The sequence below is a fragment of the Athene noctua genome, chromosome 7 (assembly GCF_965140245.1).
Source record: "Athene noctua chromosome 7, bAthNoc1.hap1.1, whole genome shotgun sequence".
Classification (NCBI taxonomy): domain Eukaryota; kingdom Metazoa; phylum Chordata; class Aves; order Strigiformes; family Strigidae; genus Athene; species Athene noctua.
The window spans coordinates 37709273-37721683 of NC_134043.1; the positions used below are offsets into that span (position 1 = coordinate 37709273).

At 38.1% G+C, this 12411-nt stretch overlaps 1 protein-coding gene across 2 annotated transcripts in view; it reads left to right on the forward strand.

The window, feature by feature from the left end:
- Window positions 1-12411, forward strand: part of SLC39A10 (solute carrier family 39 member 10) — a 66805-nt gene that overhangs the window by 50660 nt on the left and 3734 nt on the right. For both annotated transcript variants that reach the window (XM_074910827.1, XM_074910826.1), the window contains exons 6-9: window positions 1266-1386; window positions 3282-3650; window positions 5462-5542; window positions 7339-7529. In XM_074910827.1, coding sequence (XP_074766928.1) covers window positions 1266-1386; window positions 3282-3650; window positions 5462-5542; window positions 7339-7529 — 762 coding nt within the window. The remainder of the gene's footprint in view (window positions 1-1265; window positions 1387-3281; window positions 3651-5461; window positions 5543-7338; window positions 7530-12411) is intronic.

The following is a 12411-nucleotide window of genomic DNA, read 5'->3' on the forward strand; positions in this document are numbered from 1 at the left end:
TGAGGAAACCCTTTTCTAGAAGAGGTTTCTTTTTTTAACAAGGTAATTTTTGAAGACAGAGTAGAAATATGATGGGGGAGGTTGCAGCTTTTTGGCCAGATATATTTAGAGGTAGATCTAAGAAGAGATTACAGCCCTTTTTCTAAAGGGGTGTGATTTTTTTTCTTTCAAAAAATATGAAAGGCAGTATGTAAGAAAGAACTGGTAATAGAGCCAGACAATTGTCAGACAATTTACAAGAAATTTAACTGTATACTATTAACTGACAATGCCAATGTAACACAGGTATTCGGTTTTTCCACATGAGAAAATGCTAAAATTTGCAGACCTCCCGCTTTCTATAAATTGCTGGTCAAACTTTAGCTTTTTTCCCTGAAAATGATTGGATGTTTAGGGCTGGGAGGATGCTGTATTCATGATGGTGGTATAAAAGGAGAGTGAGTACCTCAGGGGGAGTGTGACACTGGCTAGAAATTCAAGCCACCGAAGAGCCATATTCTTTGAACGGTCATTGTAAATACAACTTTTAACTTTTGCCTCTATCATTCAACCTTAGGGAGAAAATTATTTTGGTGAAATTGCACCTGCTTCTCCCAAAATGAGTGTGGAAAATTTTAAACTTCTCTGTTTCCATATCAGACTTGCTGCCTCAGCTGGACAGGCAGCAAAAGATTTTCTGTGTTGGAAAATGCATATCTTAGATCTTCTGATAAAGAGATAAAAGCTGTCACATTGGGCATATATTATTTGAGATTAATTAAATAATTAAATCCCTTAGGTTGCTTTGGCAAATCTATGATCTCGGTTGTATGGGCTGCAGATAAGGAAAGCAGCAAGCTTTTCTCTAAAGGAAAATACAACAAAGTTGTAGGACTATAAAAAAAGTCAAAGTTGAACCAAATAGAGGAGCTGTTCTTGCTGCATGCTTGCTTTCTTGAACAAAAGACGCAAATATAATAAATCTGCATACTGTGCTGCTGGGCTGTTAGAGCAATCCTTGTCATAATGTACTCTGTTATTGAAGTGAAGTATTGTCTGTGTGTGCATGTGTTTGTGAGTGAGTGACATTCTGTGGTAGGTAGCTAAGAATTTCCACCGGGATAGATATCATTGCTGAGCCTTAAAAAGATTAATATACTGTAGTCACATACTTCTCTTAGACATATTAAGAGAGAATAACTTTTGAAGAGATGTTTGGACAACATTTCAGTTTCTTTATTTCCATCGATGTTTTTACAAACCAGATGTTATCTGTTTCCTGTTAGAGTAAGCAGAAATGGTGCAAGAAAAAACAGACTGAAGAATCACCAATTGGAAGGAAACTTTCCGATCACAAATTAAATAATAGACCAGATGCTGACTGGCTTCAACTCAAACCCCTTGCAGGTAGGTATTTATTTTCAGTTTTCTCAGATTATGAGATTCAAAGTAACGGCATGTAACTTATGGCATGGAGCATGTAACCTCTTGTAGAGTTTTGCTGCTATTATGCAAATCATTGTTAATAAGACTTAATAGGCATTCCCTATTAAGTCTTTTTTTTTTATTTTGTTTTTCCTAGATCTGAGAACACTCTTGAACACTTCCTAATATGCCATACAAATGGTTCTCAGACTTCTGAAGCATTCAGGTTTTGGGTGGCTGTGGTTCTTCGGGGGTTTTTTTATTTGTTTGTTTTGGGGATGTTTTTTGATTAAGCTGTGCCCAACTAGTTCAGCCCTGGCAAAAACTGGATCAAAAATGAACACACACAACCTGAAAGAGGATATCTGTTTCACTTTGAAGATTCCAGCCTCTGATCAATTACAGTTTGGCTGAGAAGGCTAAACAAAATTAGTTTCATAAATACAATTAAGTATCCTGAATATTCCTCAACCCACTGTTCCTTCATGACGGTCTAAATGCTCCTGCAGTATGTACCCAGAAGGAATGCCGTAGAACCCTCCTCGAAGGGCTGAGGGAAGGGGAAGGGCTTTGCTTCAAAACCTTGCCCTTCTGTTGCCTGCACAGCTGCTGAATTAAATTTGTTGAGGAAGAATCTATATGTCTACCAGTGCCATTTTGTCAATTTGAATGGTTCATAGAAGGGAGGGTTAGGACTGTAGCCTTCTCCACTCAAACAACTTAAAATGAGATTTGGGACATTGACATAGAACATAGAGAGACTTTCATCTGTGAGGATGGTGGTACATATATTTGCAATGTCTTCATTTTCTTTTAATGGGCAATCAGAGGAATTTTGCTTCTAATAACATGGAGTACGTACTGGTTTTATAACACTGCTCCTCTGAAAGTGCACTCTGCTGATCAGTAAATCATTCGTACTACAGGCACTGGAAGCCCATGCTGAATTTGAATTTTGAGCTGCAGTGCCACTACCACTGACCTGGATGGCCATTCCATTTCTTTTTAAACAGCTTCCAAATGGTGTTTAAGAGCCTGTTTATCTAGAACTCTTTGTCTGCTGCTTAGGTACTCTGTGCCTGTTTTTTTAATTCCACTTAATGTTTGCTTATTTTTGACTCTGAAATATTTTTGTGGAATTATTGTGAGCTGATAACTTCATTGTCCAGACTACTTTTTTTCTACAATTTGGTTTTGTTTCCTGGAGCATAGATTGCCAGTTTCATTCATTTATTAATACTTCATAAATATTAGTAGACTTAAAATTCATGCATGTATGCCTTCTGCATTGTTTTCATTTTTTATTCCTTTGTAAAAATGGCTTTGATTGCTAGTAGGGTAATGAGCTACACTGTAGGAGCTCACTGGATGGCACAAGTCTCTCACACAAAGATGCATGCAATACAGAATGTATTTAAAGATCTGTTGTGTCAGTGCAGATCCTGGTATGCTTCAGCGATGGCTCCGTTGTGACCTGTATGAGCATGCGTAAAGAGTAGCCAGTATAAGGTTTCCTGAGCCATTCAGATGCCATCTACTGCATGTAAGACATTATTATCATTTTGGCAACTGTCCTTTTCCAATGTTGAACCATAAACTTCGTCAGTAGCAGAATTACAGATACAAGCCTAGGTGCTGTTGCCTTGTAGTGGAGACTCCTATATGCTGTATGTGCAAATTAGTGAAAAAATGGGGCAGTGAGAGATTCAGTTTTTTGGCTGGATGTTGACAACAAAGTTACCGGATTGGGATGTGTCAAAATACCTTTTTTGCTTTTGCAGAGCAAAATTAAATTCTTAGCTCAGTAATGTAGTGGTTGCTGGTGGTATTTTAAATGAGAATTAATGCAGTGTCTCTCCCAACTGGCTTCAATGTAGGAGCAGACGACTCAGTTTTATCTGAAGATCGACTCAATGAAACTGAACTAACTGATTTAGACGGCCAGCTGGAATCCCCTCCCAAAAACTTCTTGTCTGTAGAAGAGGACAACAATATGCACCATTCTCACAATGATGTCTCACGTGCCGCTCAAGAGCATGATCTTCATGATTCAGAGTATGACAGCCACGGCGAAGATAAAATGATAGCTAGAAAACACAGTCACCACTGGCATCACAAACATTCCCATCATTCCCATGGCCACTGTCATTCTGGAAAAGACCTGAAAGATACTGGGATAGCTAATATTGCCTGGATGGTAATTATGGGCGATGGCATTCACAACTTCAGTGATGGCTTAGCAATCGGTAAGCAGAAGCATTGAGTATTTCTCAACAGTTTCTTCTTGCCTTTAGTCACTCTGGTAATATTTTTACTTCTCAGTGATGACAGGTAAGGCTTCCAGTTAGCTCCTGTGGTTACCAGCATTGCTTATTCTGCTTCAGAGCAGAAATTAAAAGGCTATCAATTGTAATAGTCTTCCCATTGTTCTGTGACTATTTCCACCAAGATTTTGTATTGATAGTAGCAATCTACCAAATAAAGATAGGTGCAGACACACCTCCTTATGAATTATGGAGCACATGTAATGCATGTTTGTTGTTTGGGTCTTAGTATTTGCCTTTAAATAATGAATAAGTGCCTTTCAGCCTTATTTATATTTATTTATAATAATAATAATAATAATACTATTTATATTGTTATTAATACATATAATTTTACAGTACTTGTAAATTATAAATGTACTATGTCAGGTTACTAAAGTAGTAAAAAAAAGTACTGCTTAAGTAATTTCCTTTTTGTCTGAGCAAACTATGGTTTTGGCTTCTGGTCAGTATAGATTTATCTCTAGCCAAATGTAGAAGAAATTGAAGCATGAAACAGATTTTATTAGATTTATTTAATCAACTTTGATTCGCATAAACCTCTAAATGTGATTTGAACTGTAAAACACATTAATTTGAATATATGTCATACAAGTCAAAATGATGGTGAGAGTACTGAAGTGCATACTTTTAATTTTTTACTAAGTTAGCTACTAAGACTACACAGGGTTCTAAACTACTATCAGAAGGAACATATACCCATTTTGAAGGCTGGGGGGTCTGGAGTTAACAGTGGCATCTACTACAGTTTCTACACTTCCTCCAAACAATTTCTAAAGCAACTAAACTCCATAGAAGTTAACTTTTTGCTTCATTTTCACATTAAACAGGTAAGACATTTAGACAGTGGCTTCTAAGGCCAAAAAGGATCACTACGCCATCTGTTGACAACTTCACTGTATTGAAACTCCATTTATAAATATTCCTGTGTTGAGCCCAAACGGCTGATTCTTTGGTAAAATGTAGATTTTAGAAAAGCATGTTCATCTTTTTAATGTATCAAGTTATGAGGAATCCAGAGGAAAGTTAAATTTCCCCTCTGTCTTCAGATCGTGCATTCTCCTTCTCCTGTATTTTGCCTGGTTTGACTGCTCACTGCAGGCTCTTCTTGAGCCTTTGCTACAGTACAGAAATTTAATACTAGTTTTCTCATCTCAGAATTATTTAAGGTATGAATGTAGGGTCGATTGATTTAAATTAGCTTACACAAAAATTACCGAAAGAGGTTTATGCCAATGTTTTTCTCATTATTATTTTCCAGGTCTGGCTTCTTAATGTTGCTGATATGTGCTCTACACATAAGCATATAGGAAATAGAGAGGTTATGGGTTAAGTATCAGTTTGGATTTCCAACCTGGAAAGGACAGAGATAGACTGTTGCTCATGTGCATTCTTAATTGTCCTCATATACTTGAGAGTTCCTAAAAATGTAGAAGTGGTGCTACTTATTAGCTTGTTGCCTTTATGTCTCTGTTTTGCTCAGGTGTGTTCTCCTCTCCCAGGATTTGTCTTTCATCTAAACTGAGTAATAAAGTATGCAGTGGTAACGCATACCCAGGATACCGCCAGTATTTTCAGTTTATATACAGACAGGACACAGATATGAAAAAATATTAGCACGTGCATTCTAACAGAAGGGTGTCGTCTCTGGAAAGTTTGTTGATTAAATTTTCTGACTTGAAAATCGTAAAATATCATTCAATTCTTTTTTTTTTTTTTTTTTTTTTCCCTAGGAGCAGCTTTTAGTGCTGGACTGACAGGAGGAATTAGTACGTCAATAGCAGTATTTTGTCATGAGCTTCCCCATGAATTAGGTAACTAGTTCTGTAAACTCACTGTGTTCAGTCTTTTCATCTGTACAAAATATTTATCTAAAAGCTGTTGTGATAGCCATCCTGATAAGCATAATGTAATGCACATGCTGCAAGGGTGACCAGAATTTCAGAGAGTAATGGAACAATATTGCTTCAGAGTACATAATGAGAATACTAATACAGGATTATATTGGCAGGTATCCAGTTACAGCAGTTCTGTGCAGTTTTTCGAACACATTTTTAAAATGTTCTTAGGAGCATACAGTTTACATTTGGTGTTACACCCCTACATTTTATAGAGATAGTTTCACACTACTCTGTGTGGCATTGTCTTACGCAATGTTAAGTTACATAAGTAAACAGAAATTTACATAAGTAAAAATCTTTGTGGAGATCTTTGGAAGATGCTTTGTACCAATTGTTGCTGAGTCCAGTAGATGCAGATGACTACTTAGGGTAAAGCCTGTAGGCATTGTTGCCAGTGCCACTGATTCTTTCCCCCTAATTGAAGGATTTCTTCTCGGGGTTAACTAACCATGATGAAACCTGTTGTGTCTTCCTGTGAGCTGTAAGGCACATTGCATGAAATTTTAGTGCACCCTGAAGTTGTCTTCTTTTGTGCCAGTAATGTGAAATTGTGCTAAATTAAACTGTGTATGTACTCACAGCTTGCTTACTTGATGAGCTGCTAGCTCTGAATGATCAAAAGTAGGGTAAAACAAGTTCTTCAAAAACCCTCAGAGGTGATGAGTGAAAGCATTTTATATAGACAGATACTAAGCATAAGGTAAATAATGGGCACAGATGAGAAATCATAGAGCAGATGCCCATGGTTTGACAGTGATGTTATACAGTTGTTAGTTGTGAACCTGCTGCAGTATATAAAGGATGGCAATATATATTGGTGTGCTTTTAACTTGCTAGGTTAACATGATTTAACCTTGTGTAAGAAGTGAATAGTTCACTGTTCATGTTTTTTGTTTCGATTCTGGATTGAGCAATTAATTAAGCATCTGACATGAGAATATTATATTAATTACCCTCGTGACTGCATATCATACTTCCACTCCTCATATTCACAAGAGTTTAGTTTGAAGGGAGTAAAAATACCAGAGCTGATTACAAGATGAAAATTTAGATCTTTACAGAACATCTACCTCTATCAGCAATTCTAGCAGAGCTGTCCTGAATTCAAAATAAAACAGGTTAACCTGGCATGTCTTAAACGAGAAAACTGATTCAGTATGGATGTGAAGTCATTCTTGCCAAATGTAACTCCTCCTTTGCCTAGTGCTTTATTTCTCAAAGTTATTGTCACCTTCTGTGGGGACCGATGCCTGGTTATCCTTCTCTTGAACTTGGAGAATGAGTGTGTATATGGCTAAGAGGAATTTTCACAGGTATTGATCAAAACCAAACCTTTTATGTTTTTATGTGCCATGAAGAACACTGGTGAGGTAAAGACAAGTCTGTATGCACAGATGTATTCTCTGTGGGAGGACCAATTCTAGACTCCTCCATTTACCTTTAACCATTAATCACTATTACCTTTGTGACAATTGCCATGATGAATAGGCACCTTTAAATCATATTTTAATCAAGGGATTGCTGCACATAAATACAGCTGTTGTGAGACTTGTCACACCCTGTTGCCCAGTCTTCCTTTGAGTGTCTGTAGCAGCATTTTTACTTTGGCAGTGCCTTGGATTGGTGAGGTAGTAAATGTAGGCTAATTTCTCTACTTACTCTCCCAAGAAGCACTGGTACTAAACCCCTGTGTTCTGTCTCCATTTTAGGTGACTTTGCTGTGCTGCTTAAAGCCGGTATGACAGTAAAGCAAGCGATTGTGTACAACCTCCTGTCTGCCATGATGGCTTACGTGGGGATGCTGATAGGCACGGCGGTGGGACAGTACGCTAATAACATCACGTTGTGGATCTTCGCTATCACTGCAGGCATGTTCCTCTATGTGGCACTGGTGGACATGGTAAGATTGTTACGGTTCTCTGACATTTTTGCATTCCGTGCATAAAACCTAGGATTTGAAATGGCTTCTGTGACAGAACGTTTTTTGTGATAACATGTAATTAAAATATCTGTAGGCAGTAGATGGCTGTTTCTGTTGTCCTGATTTTTAAAATGTTACAGATACTTTGAGAGATGTAGTGAAGTTCCAGAGTTGCTTGCCCATTTGGGTTTCTGCTACTGAAGTCTGCCAGTGACTCCTGTTAAAATACAAAAACTGCAGGGGGGCTGGGGAAGGCACTCTCATTTCCCACTAATAAACTACTAAAAATAATAACTTCCCACAGATAAAAATAGGATGATTCTCTGGTTTTGTGGATGGGGCATTACACACTGGAGTTCAATCCAGTATTTAGAATTGTTCTTCCCTAAAATTTAATATTCATATATTTGATTCTGGAAAGCTTAGCCTGAATCCTTAAGATGAGCAACTGGTAACACACAGCTCTTGTGGTGATTAGAATTTTTAAAAGTTACCTGGTGGAAAAATGCTGCTGCTCCAAGAGCACATAGGTGCATTGTATTTAGTTTGTGTACTCCATAGATTCGGATTCTTCAGGCAGGAATGCACACATAGTATCAGTCCATATTCAATCCTTATTTGTCTCCTAATCACCTTCAGAGCTGCATTTAAATAAGCCAATTTTCTCAATTCTTGTCTATGCCAAGCCCAGTGATGGTGAGATCAGTTTTCATTTTGGGGGTATTTTCTAATGCTCTTTCTGCTTTACTATACAGAAAAAAAAATGCATCGCTTCCCTAGATTTTAAGGACAGATATCATGTAAATTATTAACCAATTAGGCTAGAAACTCCAACCTAGTTGTAGCTTTAATTCATAAGGGTGCAGACAACTTTTTGTGGAAAGGCTCCCTGGATTTCCATTGCTTCATTCACAAACTACTCTCTCCTAGTACAGACAGTACAGTACAGCTGTTATTTTTCTCCTTAAACAGACTAAGTAGCCATCTACCTATTATCAGTAGATTGCTGCTTGGATCACCTGATGTGGCTACATACTGCTTATAGAAAAATATTTAAATTTAGCTGGAGCTCTGGCTTTGAGTGATGTTCTGGTAGAGATTTTGTTTAACCTTGTGGGATCTCCATAGAGGCTTGGGTATACTGGAATGGGGATCAGCTTGTTTGAGTTATCAGTTGTGGGTAAAATGGAGTATTTGACTGTTCTGAAGTATTTTAAACCATGCATTTTCCTCAACTTTCCAAATTTCTTCCAAGATTTGTTGCCATATCTGGTAGCTCTGTTAGCCTACACTGCTAGTTCTGGTCTCCTGCATACATTTGTGCTGAGTATCCTGTTTTCAAACCACATTTTTTAGCAGCTTCCTCAAAAGTTAATTGGTGCAGGAGTGAAACGTGTGTTTGACTCTCACTGTCTGACTTGTCAAAGCAAGCAGTTATCTGTCAGTTACTTTAAGCCACAGACACAGACTTCGGGTTTCCACAGTTCTCACTGAAACAGCATCACATCTTTGTCAGATCACTGTCTGTGAGGCTGTCAGATGGCCGCTCTGGTGTGGGCTGACTGTATTATTTCCCTAGTGCTACCTAAAGCAGCTGTGATTATGAAGATCCCTCTCCCCTTTGCTGCTGTGGTCAATAGTTGCCAGTTCCTAGCCATGGCTGCTCAGTCTAGTTTCTCAGCCTCAGTGGTCTCATTGAAGCAGCAGTGAAGACCTCTGAAAGCGAGGGTTCGGTTTCTGCTGGATTTTCTGTTATCAGCAGAAGCTGTCTTGGCTGTTCTGCCCTCTAGCAGATTTACCTCTGCGGTTAGTTCTGCATTCAGCACTACTGCCATGTTGGTGCTTAAAAAGCCTAGTGTCAGTGGGGCTTCCAGTTTGCTTCTAGGTGGCATCCTCCACACCTGAGAACTTTCTCTTAAACTCACCTTTGGTTCTAAAGATCCCATGTTAGTCCCATTAGTAGTCATCGAATGAATGCTTGAGCACAGGTCAAGACAGGACACAGTGGCAGAGGCTGCTCCTGTGACCTTCATCTCACTCAGTCCTGCTTGCCATTAGGTCCTTTAGGACTAGGACTCATGGAAGCCAAGCACTGGCCATCACACCATGAGGTATTTCACTTCTTCATGGAGACTCAAATTTGTAAATACAATATAGTGATGAAGTCGCGCTAATCTATGAGAAGGTAAGGAAGTCCTTTTCAGGGCTTGCCGAATAGAGTGTCTGTGTAGTTGAGCATGATCCTTCAGGCAACGTTAGATGTTCTACAGTAGCCTGTAATTAATGAAATATCACTTGCTTTTAAGTCCTGAGGCTGATACTTACTTCCTGTACTTATTTTGACTGAAGACATCATGCTTAAAGGAAAGCAGTATTTTCAATCTTTTATTCATTTTCCTCAGTCATCATAGTAGCAACCAAATAGTCAAAGCTCAATGGTCTGACTAAGCAAGAGGAGAAAAGGTTCTGGAAGACACACTTGAAGCTGCACCAGATTTTTGTCTTGATGTTTCCATAATCTGCCTCCCTCTCAAAAACCTTGTTATTTGACACCAAGTAAGAACAGATTTTGATCCCTCCCTAGTGTGACAGAGGTTCACATAGGTTCAGTTTTCTATCCATTCCTTATACCAGCCCATTAAGAATGGACCTTTTGGTATTTTTGCATCCAGTTGTCCTGAAGCTTGTCTAACTATGTGTTTTGTAATGATAAGGATACTCCTCTCCAGTGGAACCTAGACTCAGGCCTTTCTAAATCCTTCTGGCTTTCCAGGATCTTTTGTGACATTTCATTTGGTGATAACTATCAATCAGAAGTATAATCATAATATCCTCCTTCCTGACACTGCTGTTTTGGTCTGAGTGGGTACACTGAATGTTCCTGTATTTCTTCCCAGTCCAACTTGAAAATTTCGTCTTACTGGAAAATAAATTGATCTGTTATAATTTTCATTCCTTATATCTCTAGGGCTGAAACTATAAGCTTTCAACATCAAGAGGGTATTATTTTTTTTCTATTGACGGGACCAGACTCTTTATATGGTCGCTGAAATTGGACACATCAATAGCTAATAAAGCAAAAAGTTTACTAATCTTTAGACATGCTATCAAAGCAGATAACTGACAGTGTTAAAGCCCATTATAGTAATGCAAAGGTGAAGCCCTTTTTCTCATCCAGAACATGTTCCGCCAGATCTCAGAAAGCATCTGTGGCTTCTCTGAAAAATGGCATCTTCATGCCTGCCAAGCTGCTACCTGAAGTTGTGTTTATACCTCCTTTAGCTACTGCAGCATTGCAGAGACATCAGAGTTGAAGCAGAATTGTGTAGAGCAGTTGGGCAGTACCTATTCAAATGAGGTACTTCAAAGACCTTTGCCTCCAGGTAAAAGGGAATATGCAAGGGGTTCCTACAGTGCTAATGTTTGTGTGGACTGTATCTCAAAGATGGAAGGAGCGTTTTTTTGCCAGTAACAACTTCTTGCAGTGCAGAGCCTCCTTCCACCTTCCTCCTTCCCTCTCAGAGTCTTTCCAGGACCCTTTCTACACTGGGATTCTGCAGCTGAGGGAAGGCAGAGTGGCCCTGGCCTGCTCAGCCTGCCTACTCAGGCTCTGAATACAAGAAAGAGGAGCATGAGCACACCACTTCAGATATAGTGACAGTAAAAATAAGCAAGTATCTTGAAGATGGTGATGGAGAGTGTGCCCATAGTACAGGTTACTGTTAAATTACCTTTTTTTCTATCTTAAAGGGGTCTTGTACTAGTTGTTAAGTTCCACACTTTGGGGACTATATGGCAGCTGTCACTATCTGTAGCTAAGACTTCCATTTCTACTCATCGTACTCTCCCTTTTCATGTCAATGACCAGAAATTATGGAGACAGAGCACTGTGCTCTTTCTAGGTTTTGAAACAGACACCAGAATATCCTTTGATTATTCTTAAGAGCATCTTTAGATTTGGAACAGCAGTATTATATCTCTGTAGACGTAGATTACAAAACTTGAATTACATGCAGATCTTCCATTCAAAAAACATGAAGGTGAGAATTGGAAGCAGCATTTCTAGCACAATTCTCTGATTAGGTTTTGTATTACTTGGTGAATACAACTCTGACTTATTAAAAAGAAAATAATTTTGCAACAAATCTTACCTGCCAACATGAGACCTATATATCAGTCTTCAGTAGGGTAAAGTCTGTGATTACTTCGTTTATGCTTAATGACTTAATGGTACTTTGTAATTTGGTGTAGTCCTTCCTGTTAAGCTGCCTGGTCTATTGTATAGGTGATAAAAATTTTTCACAACAGTTTATCTTTTTTGTATTTAAATACTCAGTGGGTCACATTAGTTATCAGCTTTATGTATCTTTTTGAAATACTGTAATACAAGACCAGATGGGTAATATATTTGGTTTTTCAGCAGATTTGATACTCTGATAATTTGTCACTGTCTCTTGTGCAATATTCAGGTATTTAGAATAACCAAAACTATTCTGGCCTATCTAATGAAGAGCAGATAAATAGAGACTTGTGCTGTGTACTACCCGAAGTTTCCATTTTGTTCTGCATTATATTTTTCTGTATTAAGTGTCTCTTGAAGGAATTCCTTAGTTTACCTTATGCTTTCTTAACTTAAAATGTTTTACAAAGAAATTAATTCATTTCTCTTGTATATGGTTGACTTTGTAAGACACTTCATAAGATTTATTTTTACATCTTCCAAGTTCCCTATCATTTGTTTATTGCTTTTGTCAGTACTATTTGACTTTTCTTCATAGGTGGGGAATATAAGGAATGTTCTTTCAGAATTCTTTCAGAATTTTTTGTAGTTTCACACAGAATTTCTCTTGAATTACTTGTA